This window comes from Pseudorca crassidens, chromosome 7 (assembly GCF_039906515.1).
Source record: "Pseudorca crassidens isolate mPseCra1 chromosome 7, mPseCra1.hap1, whole genome shotgun sequence".
NCBI classification, from domain to species: Eukaryota; Metazoa; Chordata; class Mammalia; order Artiodactyla; family Delphinidae; genus Pseudorca; species Pseudorca crassidens.
The window spans coordinates 79,509,192-79,521,407 of NC_090302.1; the positions used below are offsets into that span (position 1 = coordinate 79,509,192).

A 12,216-nucleotide genomic window follows, 5' to 3' on the forward strand; every position below is an offset into this window, starting at 1 on the left:
TGGCTCAATGAGCTAGATAAAAATTGCATGTATAGAGTGATCTCAGCTCGATGAAACTCTAGGCAAAGATTACAAAATTGGAAAGAGAAGTGCCAAACTGCTAAGCGATTGTAACTATTCTTTATTTTTACAATAAAAAGCTATTGTTTTTATAATAGAAAGTCATTTAAGAATATGAAACCAACCACTCAAAGGAAAAAAAAAGCAAAAACGTTTATTTGCTTCCTTGGGGATTTAAGTGGGTTCCATACAGCCTCAAGAGAAATGTAGAAACTGGTCATTCTCAAATTAGTATTGCCAATACCCAAACCAGAGAAATTCAGGAATAGAGAGAAAACTGCTTTGTCTCCTGAATTGATGGTTCTTGGAACAAACAGACTGGATACTTGCTAGCTCTTTCCTTTTCTTTGGACTCAACCCATCCTTGGGCAATATGTCCTTTTTTTTTCTTCCTTAAATCACATAAGCTCAATTTAATGTTTTGATTTCAAAGGGAAGACTTAAAAATACACAAACTATTATCCTATTGGAGAGTATGTTTCCTAAAGTCCCACTTCAGAAATTATTAAAAGTAGCCTCACAAAATCATGGGCAACTTTTTCTTGAAGACTCATTGGTGTTGATGGATTTACCTTCATTTCCCTGGCCTGGAAGGTGAAAGTACTGGTGGAGACAGAATTGTAATTGTTTTAATTTCTAAAGTTATTTGACTCAAAACTCAAAAGAGCTCCTGACAATTAAGCAGGTAAAGAATCTGAGTCAGCACCAAGTTCATTGTGACTTGGTTTCCTCCTTAAACCTTGACATCCATCAACTCTGGTTTCAATTTTTTATGGACCTTTTTCATTTATACTGTAATACTAAAAACATTATGATGAAAATAGCAAAGTCTAGTGGTGAACTTTGATCCAAAATGATATCCAAATCTAGCAAACACTTCTTTTTTTTAATTAAAGAGAAACACTTCTATGAGAAGTATTTTCTTTTTTTAATAAATTTATTTATTTATTTATTTTTGGCTGCGTTAGGTCTTATTTGCTGTGCACAGGCTTTCTCTAGTTGCGGTGAGCGGGGGCTACTCCTCGTTGCAGTGTGCAGGCTTCTCATTGCAGTGGCTTCTCTTGTTGCGGAGCACAGGCTCTAGGTGTGTAGACTTCAGCAGTTGTGGCACGTGGGCTAGTCAGTAGTTGTGGCACATGGGCTCAGTAGTTGTGGCTTGCAGGTTGTAGAGTGCAAGCTCAGTAGTTGTGGCGCATGGGCTTAGTTGCTCCGTGGCATGTGGGATCTTCCTGGAACAGGGCTCGAACCCGTATCCCCTTCATGGGCAGGTGGATTCTTAACCACTGCACCACCAGAGAAGCCCGAGAAGTATTTTCATTGCTAGTGTTTTGTTTTTATTTCTTGAGTTTGGTTTTGCAATTTGACCTCCCAGTCTCTTTCCTCATTTTTGTAAGGAATTAAGTGTGATGTCTCAGTTTTTGTGGAACTGTGTACTGTGGGCTTATTTCCAGCTATTTCCAGAATGAAGTAAGGAGTGGTGGGATGGTGAATTTTCTCAGTTAAGTATTTCTAACCTCTTTCCCTGCTGTGAATAATAGTAATTGGCTTCACACCATCTTTAGGAATCGAGGATCTAACTAATGCATTATTGTAATGTTTTACAAAGTTATCTCAGAAATAACCTTTTTAAAAATACCAACAAGAATATCATAGCAATTTCTGACCAGATTTCATGAGTGTCAAAACTATCTTCTCTATAAATACTGTCTGTGAATTTCTGGAGTACCATTACATGTAATACTCAGAAACTTTGAACTACATCCAAATCTGATTTCAACTTACATAAATAAGGAGAAATTTCCTCTTTAGTGTGTGAGGCCATTCACATTCAGAGATCTTATTGAAAGCTCACCAGATTGGGTAAATCTAGGAAAGTTCTGAGTGGTGGAAAAATCTGAATTCTAGGTCTGTTTATTCATTCGAATAACTAGAACTAAGTTAACGAGCCAAGGTTAGCATAAAAGATTTTTTGCTTTAGTGAGTAAATAGGGTTGTTTTTTAAATTTTAATTTATTTTTAATTTTAACTTTTTTTTTAACCTAGAATTTAACATATCTTAAAGCAGCCTAAGCATTTCTGGCTTCTGCTTGTCCTGTGACTATGTCATGTATATCGAACGGATGGTCCCAGCATTCTCTGGGGTAAATGGTCCTCTTCCAACCTTGCTTCTGTTTTGAGAAACTCTGAAATCCTTCTGGAGACAAGAGGACAAGGCATAATGACTGGGAGTCCACATGTGCTCAGAGCTCAGCAGAAGAGATGGGGCAGGGCCATACATGATTAAGAATAACGTTCCAAGATGCCTTCCCTCTTTTTTGTAAAATTAAATCCATTTAACAGACCTATTGTATGTCAGTATTTATTCAAGAAGTAGGTTAGTCTAGAAAAGTAGAGAGATTAGGGAATGCACAGCTTGAATGCAGTTAGTAAGTGTAGGAACCAAATCACTAACTTGGAGAGTCAGGGGGGCTCTTCCAGAAGTGTCACTTAATCTGGGTCCCCAGGCATGTTTACCAAAGAGCAAAGAGCTGGAAAGGCATCCTACACAGAACAGAGCATGCAAAGGCATGAGGAAAGTGCGGTTTGAGAGAGTATGAGGGCCACAGTGCAGCTGAAACTAAAAGTTTGGACTGGAGGATGGGAGAGGATTCATAAAGGAAGTCTGACGTCAGACTGAAGGACCTTGTTGTTGTTGTTGTTGTTTTGCAGTACGCGGGCCTCTCACTGCTGTGGCCTCTCCCGTTGCGGAGCACAGGCTCCGGATGTGCAGGCCCAGCGGCCATGGTTCACGGGCCCAGGCGCTCCGCAGTATGTGGGATCTTCCCGGACCGGGGCATGAACCCGTGTCCCCTGCATCAGCAGGGGGACTCTCAACCACTGCGCCACCAGGGAAGCCCGAGATCAGCAAACTTTTACTGTAAAGGGCCAACAGTAAATACTTCAGGTTTTGCTGGCCACATACTGTCTCCGTTTATTTGTTTTCCAACCTTTAAAAATATAAAAATTATTCGTTGCTTGACAGCCAAACATATACCATATTGGGCCAGATTTGACTCATGAACCACAGTTTGTGGACCAACCCCTGCTGTAAGATACTCTCAGAAATTGATTCCATCAAAGCAACTGACACTTATCTGGAAGAATATTCACATCAAGAGAAAAAGAAAAACATCCGCATGGTAACTGAATGTGTATTTGTAGAGTAAATAGTGCGTGCCTCCAGTCTTTTTCTTCTCAAGGAGTGCCCGCCTACCCATGCTCATCTGGCAGACTCCCCCTCGCCCTCCAGGCTACATCGATGTCATCGCCTTCTGGAAGGCATCCCTGGCTCCCTGGTCTGAGTTCATGGCCCTTTCTGGGTGCTCCCATGGCACCCTGTACTTCCCGTATCATGACATTGATAATCACACTCTCATGGTTGCCTGGTTGCTGCTCTGTGTCTCTCGCTAGGCTCTGAGCTCCAGCTGGGCAGCACACATGCCCCTTCTGCACATTTGTATGGCCAGCATGTGGCACCAGGTAAGCTCTGTAGATCATTAACAAGTGACAGAAGAAAGTGGGTATAGTGGTTAAGGTAGAGGCTCCAGGACCGCTCAGACCTGGGTTCAGGTGACCACTCTGTAATGTACAAGCATCTGACCTTGGAGAAGTTAACTAATCTTTCTGTGCCTCCGCTTCCTCTTCCATACATTGGGGTAATGGTAGTACCTACGTGAGGGGTTGTTAGGATGATTGAATGAGTTCATGTGTGTAAAGCACTTAGAGCCTACGATGCACCGTGCAGTCTTGCACTTTGGCTCCTGCTGTTATTATTATTACGGTAGTTGTTGCTATTACCACCACCACCATCGCTGCTACAGTTTCTGCAACTACTACTACAGGGAGGCAGCATAGGGACTTAGAGCATCATTCTTGAGTCAGACTGCCTGGGTGTCAATACCAATTCCATCATTTACTAGCTGTGAGGTCCTGAACAAGTTTCTTACCCTCTCTGTGTCTGTTTCCTCCTTTGAAAAATGTGGATATTAGTTGCTCCTAGCTCAAAGGGCTATTTTGAAGACTAAATTAGAAAATAAATGTAAAGCACTTTGGTGCCTAGTTCCTAGTAATGTCAATAAGTGTTAACTATCAATTAGTGAAGTCTGACTTGGGTCTTAGCTATTAATTTCACTATCATTTCCTATGTTCACTCAACCCATGACAGTTTGTAAGCACTTCCTGTGTGCTAACCATGCCGAGTTGTCACTATGACTTACTCTACCTCAAAACAATGTAGTTTGATTATAAAAATTCTGGAAAAGCTTCCTGATGCCCTGAATTGTCCATGTCAGTCCTGATGAGCTGAATGACTTGGAGCAAACCTCGGTATATATATAATCTGGGCTTTACTCATGTTCTTGAGTGTCACCATCCTCCTCATAAACCTCCTTTTGCAAGATAGGAGATTGTGATTCTATAAATTCCTGTGCCTCCTGGCATCACTGGTTCCCTACCTCCCAACATAAGACAGATGAAAATGCCAGCCCAGATATGGCTCAGCTCAGAGAGGTGTTGTAACAAGGTCATAGGTAAGAAAGGAGTACAGAAAGAAAGCTTCTTTAAATATCTAAGCTGCTATTGTCATCATAAATGTCTTGAGTCTGTTCCTAAGAGTCAGACTTTATGATTAGAAGAGTTTTAACTTAAATCCACTTAATGTTTTCTACCCACCATGTTTAAAGGCATTATAAAAATCACCTGAACCAAAAAATAATTCTTCTTTTTACTTTCTTTAATTACCTCTTTCCCACGTTAACGAACGCATACCACCACCCAGCAAGCCTGCAGATGAAACTGCCATTTTCTTTATTATCACCTATAAATTTGACCAGTAACATTTTACGCCTTAAAATTTATACATTTAGTCTTTCTCTTTGACAGGGCAGACAGTTTACAGAAGAATCAAGACTTGGAATTTGAAAGAAATAGAGAACGATTTGAATTTTTAAAGGTATGGGCAGAGTTTGGCTCCATTGGTTGATTCTTTATGTGTGTGGGGTATGAGGAAGAGGTGCCAAGGAGGTGAGCTGCATAAAGGTGTGCTGGTATTCACAGTGTTCTCCCCATTTTTCAATCCCAGTGGGGCTCTCTGGCCTTTCGCAACATGCGGATTATTCCTCCTGGCTCAGGAATCATCCACCAGGTGAATCTGGAGTATTTGGCAAGAGTGGTATTTGATCAGGATGGATATTATTACCCAGACAGTCTTGTGGGCACGGATTCGCACACTACCATGATTGATGGTTTGGGCGTTCTCGGTTGGGGTGAGTGTTCTTCTGGGTTCCTGTTCCACTTATGCTGTTCTATGTAAATACCTTGATTTACTTTGATACCCTTACATCCCAGCAGCATGAATTTGAGTGACCACAAATATCAGAGAGGTTTTTTTGGTCTGTTTTCCAGTAATTTCCAGTACCCGGAAAAGTGTCTGATGCCTTTTAGGCACTCAGTATAATGTTTGGAAGAATGAATTGGAATAAGCAGCTGGAATTGGAATAAGCAGCTGGAATTGGAATAAGCAGCTGGAATTAGAATAGGCGAAAATCAGCTGGAGTGTTTGTTAAAAACAGCGACTCCTGAAGCCCATTCTTCTTTTTAGTGTGGAATCAAGGGGATTTTGACACAGGTTTTTGGCGGACCACACTTTGAGAAACACTTGTTAAAAATTCTATAGAGGGAAATAGAGAAAAGATAACTGTCCTTTATGGAAATATAACTCTACACTAGTAAAACACTGTAAGTGGGTTGACTACTTGTTAATGACAGTGAACTATGCCTGAGGGATATCGTGAGGACTAAGGAAAGCATTACTCTGTCACGCCTTTCCACACAGGTGTGGGTGGTATCGAAGCAGAAGCTGTCATGCTGGGCCAGCCAATCAGCATGGTGCTTCCCCAGGTGATTGGCTACAGGCTGATGGGAAATCCCCACCCCCTGGTAACATCCACTGACATCGTGCTCACCATCACCAAGGTAACAATGTGCTGCCTCTTCTGTGGTCTGAGTCGCAGTGACAAATAGGAGGAAAGTCCATGATGGAGCCTTTCTTGGTTTCCATGTGCTCTAGAAGTGCTAGGAAACAGTACGTTTATGACTTTAAAAGAGATGACATAAGGAGAGAACTCTGCAGTTAGGTTCCAGATCATTATGTTCATTTTACTCTTCTGTTGCTGCATGGATCTTTTTCTTTAAAAAAATTCTTTGAAACTGTGAAATAGTTTAAATACACAGAAGTTAAAATGACATTTATATGCCCACCATGTAGACTTAACAGATGGTAACATTTTGCTGTATTTGCTTCAGAGCTCTCTCTGTATGTATATTTTTTAAGAAGTGAAATGTAATATTTATGGCTAAAGCCACCCTCTTCATTTCTAGAGATAATCACTGTCTTGAGGTTATAAGAAATCATTTCCATGCATATGTTTTACTTCTACATTTTTTCCACATGGTTCTTCTTTATATGAAAATAACAAACTACGAATAATTTTTGACTATTTAAAATTCCATTCTCTGTATTGTAAGTTACATTATTGTAACAGATGTTTCTCCAAGCTGGAAAATATTAGTTTTGTTTTGTTTTTCATTTGCCCTTGTCAGAAATAATCCTTTTTGGTGATTTGCTTGCCTTGCAAAAAGAAGGCAGTTTCATTTTGAAAGACTATTAGAAAAGTAATTTTTTTTTTATTATCACGCAAGTTTTTCTGGTTGTATAGTTTGAAGGCTTGGGTTATGTGGGATGGATGCTATACTTTTGATTTAATAGTCATGGACATCGGAATCGGATTTATTTGAACACTACAGCTCATCAGAGATGTCCGCATCGTTCAAGTGTGGAATAATATAGGCTCTGCCCACAAAATTTGGCAGAATTCCATGTAACCAAAAGGGCCTGTCCGTGTGGTTGTCCACACTTCATACAGCTGATTTCATGCAGAGCCAAGCCAGTCATGAGGCTCCAGCCCTGGCTGATGGCTTGTATGGAAAAGGTGTGAGAGTCAGACTGCCTGGATCTTTTGGTTACCTTTGACTTATACCTGTGTTCAGGATATTTGTTCATTATACCCTTGAAAACAAGGCATTTGCTTATTCAACAAGTGCAAATCATAATTTATTCAAGTTGAAAGAATTTATTTAATTTTTAGAAAGAAGTTTTCTCATTTGGCAAAACTTTTCTTATTATTTGTGTTTTTATATTACTTTTTCTTTCTTTTTAAAGAAATGTTTCAACATAATTTTAGATTTACAGGGGACTTGATGTAAAGGTAATACAGAGTTCCTGTTACCTTTCTCCCAGCTTCCCCAGATGTTAACATCTTACATAACCATGGTATATTTATCAGAAACAGAAGTAGTTAACATCGGTATGACATTTTTAACTAAACCAGAAACTTCACCAGTTTTTTCAGTAATCCCTTTTCTGTTCGAGGATCTACTCCAAGATACCACGTTGTATTTAGTTGGCCTTACTTTTTAAGTTTTATTTTTAAAAGTAATCAAACATATGTTGGGCTAATTCATTTTTTGTGTTTACTCACAAGGCTACTTTATGAGAATGCAAGGGGATAGTTCTGCAATTTAAATACAGGTTATCAAGTCTCAAACTCTGCTATTGTTCTGTTGCTCAGCACCTCCGCCAGGTTGGGGTAGTGGGCAAATTTGTCGAGTTCTTCGGGCCAGGGGTAGCCCAGTTGTCCATTGCCGACCGAGCTACAATTGCCAACATGTGTCCAGAGTATGGAGCCACTGCTGCCTTTTTCCCGGTTGACGAAGTCAGTATCAAGTACCTGGTGCAGACAGGTAAGTGCAGAACCCTGAAAACAGAAGGCCGTTTCTAAAGTTCATAGAACGCTGAGAATTGGAGCACTACCTTCTGCCTCTGTCCCTCGATTAAATAGTTGAGGCACTCAACCTAAAGAAGAGAAGAGAAGGGATGGTGGGGAGGGGAAAGCTGCAAAATACATCCAGAGATGAGATTAGTTTCTAGAGGTGGCCACCGAAACTCTAGAGGTGGCTCTAGAGGTGGCCACCGAAACTCTTACTGATCTGGTACCGAATTTGTAACATCTACTGATTTGAAACCAATGGTTTCAGAGAAGTTGAACACTTTCTTAAACTGAAACCTAAAAGAAATTTCTCCTGCATGTCTTCGTGGAGAGGATGACAGGGGATGTAATGAACACTGGGGCCCAACAACAGGTCATGATAAATGTTAACGAAGATCAGACAGTCATCTGTTATAAGGTCCATGCTGAAAGCTGATGACCTTTACAATTCAGTTAAAATGAAGAGGCGAAAAAAAAAGAATGCTGATCTGTTGTGGATCCAAGAATCAAGCTCTCAAACAGGCTTATTTAACTGTCAGAGAACTGGGAGAACTCCGTGTCCATTGGGCAAACCGTGCGTATTATCTCCTGCAACCAGGGTCTTGATCAGAATGAAACAGCAGAGCTTTCAGGGTCATATTCCTGGTGATATAGCATCACGAGTTAGGACTTTGAACTCAAATCTAAACTCAGCTTCGGATCCTGGTTCTGCCATTTACGGCCCGTGTTCCATGGGAAAGTTAATCTTCTTGAGCCACTATTTCCCCATCCATAAATGAGGATAATAACAGTGCTTTTCTCATAAGGTCATGAGGATTAGAGAATGAAATAATGCATTTAAAATGTTTAGCACACAGTGCTGGGCATACAGCTGGTGATCTGTGGTGGGAGACTGCGGGGATTACTATAACAAGAATAACGTGGAATGCTGAGGGTCTGTGGCCAGTTGAAGGCAGATGCGCCGGAGGTATGCTTTGACAATTCGCCGAGGCTTAGGATCCTCTTAATTAAGACCCATAACCAAAGAGAGACGAGTGCTTATAAGTGAGAATCTTCTACAGAAAATGGTCACTTCGATAGAACAGCAGATCAGTTAATGGCCCCTAGTAAGCAGCAGCATCGGCTAGAGTCAGACTGTTAGCCTGAAAGCTGCCATATCAGCAGAGCTCTTGGTGTGTGTTTAAGTGAAATGCCCATTACTTGTATAGCTTCTGGTAGAGGCATTAGTTTAATCAGGAAATATTAACATCTGTTACTTGTTACTTCTTAAAATGCCCATTAGGTCGTGATGAAGAAAAAGTAAAGCATATTAAAAAGTATCTTCAGGCTGTAGGAATGTTTCGGGATTTCAGTGACTCCGCTCAAGACCCAGACTTTGCCCAGGTATGAGAATGCCTTTCATAAGGTCATGATAAAGGATTAGAGAATGAAATAATGCATTTAAAATGTTTAGCACACAGTGCTGGGCATGTGTTTCCTCTTTCTCAAGCCTGTGGTTTTAGTTGTGAATGTTTTTTCTTGGGGGGTGTATTTGTAGGAAATTAGTCACTGCCAAGTTATCGCAGAAGAACAGCGTGTTAAAAGGCTAAAAAATCAAAAAGATAAGGAATTGTAGACATAAAATAACGTAACTTGTCCCATTCTTCCTGGCCATTAGGTTGAGTATGCTCCCGCCACCCACCGCTTTTTTTTTAATAAATGTAATTAATTAATTTATTTTTTGGCTGCGTTGGGTCTTCGTTGCTGCGCGCGGGCTTTCTTTAGTTGCGGTGCGTGAGCTCATTGCGGTGGCTTCTCTTGTTGCGGAGCATGGGCTCTAGGTGTGAGGGCTTCAGTAGTTGCAGCACGTGGGTCCTAGAGTGTGTGGGCTTCAGAAGTTGCGGTGTGTGGGCTCATTAGTTGCGGCTCGTGGGCTCTAGAGCGCAGGCTCAGTAGTTGTGGCTCACAGGCTTACTTGCTCCGTGGCATGTGGGATCTTCCCAGACCAGGGCTTGAACCCATGTCCCCTGCGTTGGCAGGCAGATTCTTAACCACTGCGCCACCAGGGAAGCCCTGCTCCCCTTTTTTGCTTTACTCCTCTTATGTGGAAGATCTTTGGAAAAGGAGTTTAGAAGGACTGGAGCTATTTAAAGGCTGATAAGCACATCATTATTATAGATGGGGAAAGAAATGGAGGTGCAAGCGAATCAATTTGTTCTGATTTACCCATCGACGTACTTATCTTCATTCATTTTCTAGGGTGCAAACTGAATCCACATTTTTCTCAGCAGCCAAGATTGGAGGGTAAACCAGATGCGGGATCCTTGTCTTGTTTCATATTACATTGATGGAAGGAAATATTCAATTAGACTAGGGCCCATTTCTTGGCATTGATGAGTTAATGGCTGCATTCCCCCAGTCATCTTAGAAAAATTACAATGGTTTATCTATCATTTCAGTAGAAAATCCATCTCATTGACTAACTTAAGCAATAAAAAGGATGTATGAGCTGCTTTGCAAAGATGGCTGAGTGAAAGACCCTGGCGGCAGCCACAATGCCCACCCTGGTCTTTCTGAGAGGTGGCAAGGCTCCTGCCTGTCCCATGCTACCGAAGTGCTCATCTGGAACTTTGGAAATTCATCCCTTCAGTGTAAAATGGACATTGACTTCCTTGGTTTTGAATGTGGTAGTTTAGTTTATTTTTATTGTTGTGGTGTTTTAAATTCTCTGGCATGGCTGTGTTTTTTTCTTTGTGAGTATAATGTCAATCCCATGGTTCCTTTTCTTTTGGGTGCACAGGTTGTGGAGTTAGATTTGAAAACAGTAGTGCCTTGCTGCAGTGGACCCAAAAGGCCTCAGGACAAAGTTGCCGTATCTGACATGAAAAAGGACTTTGAGAGCTGCCTTGGAGCCAAGGTAGGGACCTGGGAGAGGTGGGTGGAAATCCTCCCCAATCCTGCCCCATGCTTGGCTTCTTTGTGCACAGGCTTCACCGCCCTCGATGATGAGTCTTCCTGAAGCCTTGGTGCTGCGGGCGTTTCCTCTCCATCCTATAGTCCTCGATGCCTCCCTCTGCATTAGCTAAGAGCCAGGCAGCTTCCTTAGAGCACTTGATTGCCTGTAAACACAACTCAACCCTCCTTTTCCAAAGCATACCTCCTTTTCACATGACTCACCACCGTGTTCACTCGGCTTGCCCAAACTTTTCTGGCCACTGTACTTTTGTTCATGCCATCCCCTGCCTGCATGTCCCTTCCCCGTCTGCATGCCCTAATCTCTCAGCTCTTCCACAATGTGGCCTCAGATCCCATAGCACAAAGTCATCTCTCCCTCATTTGAACCTTCATGGCATCAGTGGGAAACCCTGTGATGGTGTTTCGTAGCCTTTACTTTCATTGTTGGTACTGTATAATATGTGCATGTCTGATTTCCTTTACTACACTGTGGATTGAGGATAGGATTTATACACAGTCACCTTTGTATCCCACAAAGTGCCCAGCATAGTACATTGTACACAGTAGATTTTCAATGAAGATTTTTCAAATGAATAAGATTTGTGATGGATTTTATCCGCGGGATGCCAGCATTTTACCAAATGTTCAGCGGCACTGTGTTAGCCTTACTGCTTATGATTGGTTGAATCTGGCCAAAATGGCACCTTTTTCTAAATTTCCATAAAGGTTAGTATCAGCGCCCTCAGTGTAGCCATTACATCTGTACTAATTAGCTCTAATGAGACTAAGCTAAATTTGTAGTTTTAGTCTTTCGGTATTTGAGGTGGGGAAGAATTGTTAATAATTTCAAAGCAAAATCAGATTCAGAAATCATGACTCCCTTTTATAAAGATTTTAAAAGAGTAAATTTAATTTTTCTGTAGCATTTCAGAGTTTACCAGCTGAGATGTTTATGTTTTGTTAAGAATTGGTCTTTAAAACTATAGTTACCAAAGTATTTCTTCTTCTTCCAAAGTGAGAACTTTTGACCACATATTTTTTTTTCTTTTTTTCTTCCTATAGCAAGGATTTAAAGGATTCCAGGTTGCTCTGGACCATCATAATGACCATAAGACATTTATCTATAATAATAGCGAGTTCACCCTTGCTCATGGTTCTGTGGTAATCGCTGCCATTACTAGCTGCACTAACACCAGTAATCCATCTGTGATGTTAGGAGCAGGTAAGTGCCTTTGATGGTCATGTGGACGTGTGGGTGAAAATTTCCCAAGACATGACCCAGGGGCTTAACTGAGTTCTACATATAGTTCCCTGAGCCTTATCCTTTCCAGATGCAGAGATTAATTGGCCCAGAAAT

The 12,216-nt window shown here is 41.2% G+C and overlaps 1 protein-coding gene across 1 annotated transcript in view; it reads left to right on the plus strand.

The window, feature by feature from the left end:
- The window catches only part of ACO1 (aconitase 1), a 59,016-nt gene that overhangs the window by 25,757 nt on the left and 21,043 nt on the right, over positions 1-12,216 (plus strand). The window contains exons 5-11 of the mRNA XM_067744565.1: positions 4,981-5,050; positions 5,180-5,363; positions 5,933-6,072; positions 7,728-7,899; positions 9,208-9,308; positions 10,705-10,821; positions 11,922-12,081. Coding sequence (XP_067600666.1) covers positions 4,981-5,050; positions 5,180-5,363; positions 5,933-6,072; positions 7,728-7,899; positions 9,208-9,308; positions 10,705-10,821; positions 11,922-12,081 — 944 coding nt within the window. The remainder of the gene's footprint in view (positions 1-4,980; positions 5,051-5,179; positions 5,364-5,932; positions 6,073-7,727; positions 7,900-9,207; positions 9,309-10,704; positions 10,822-11,921; positions 12,082-12,216) is intronic.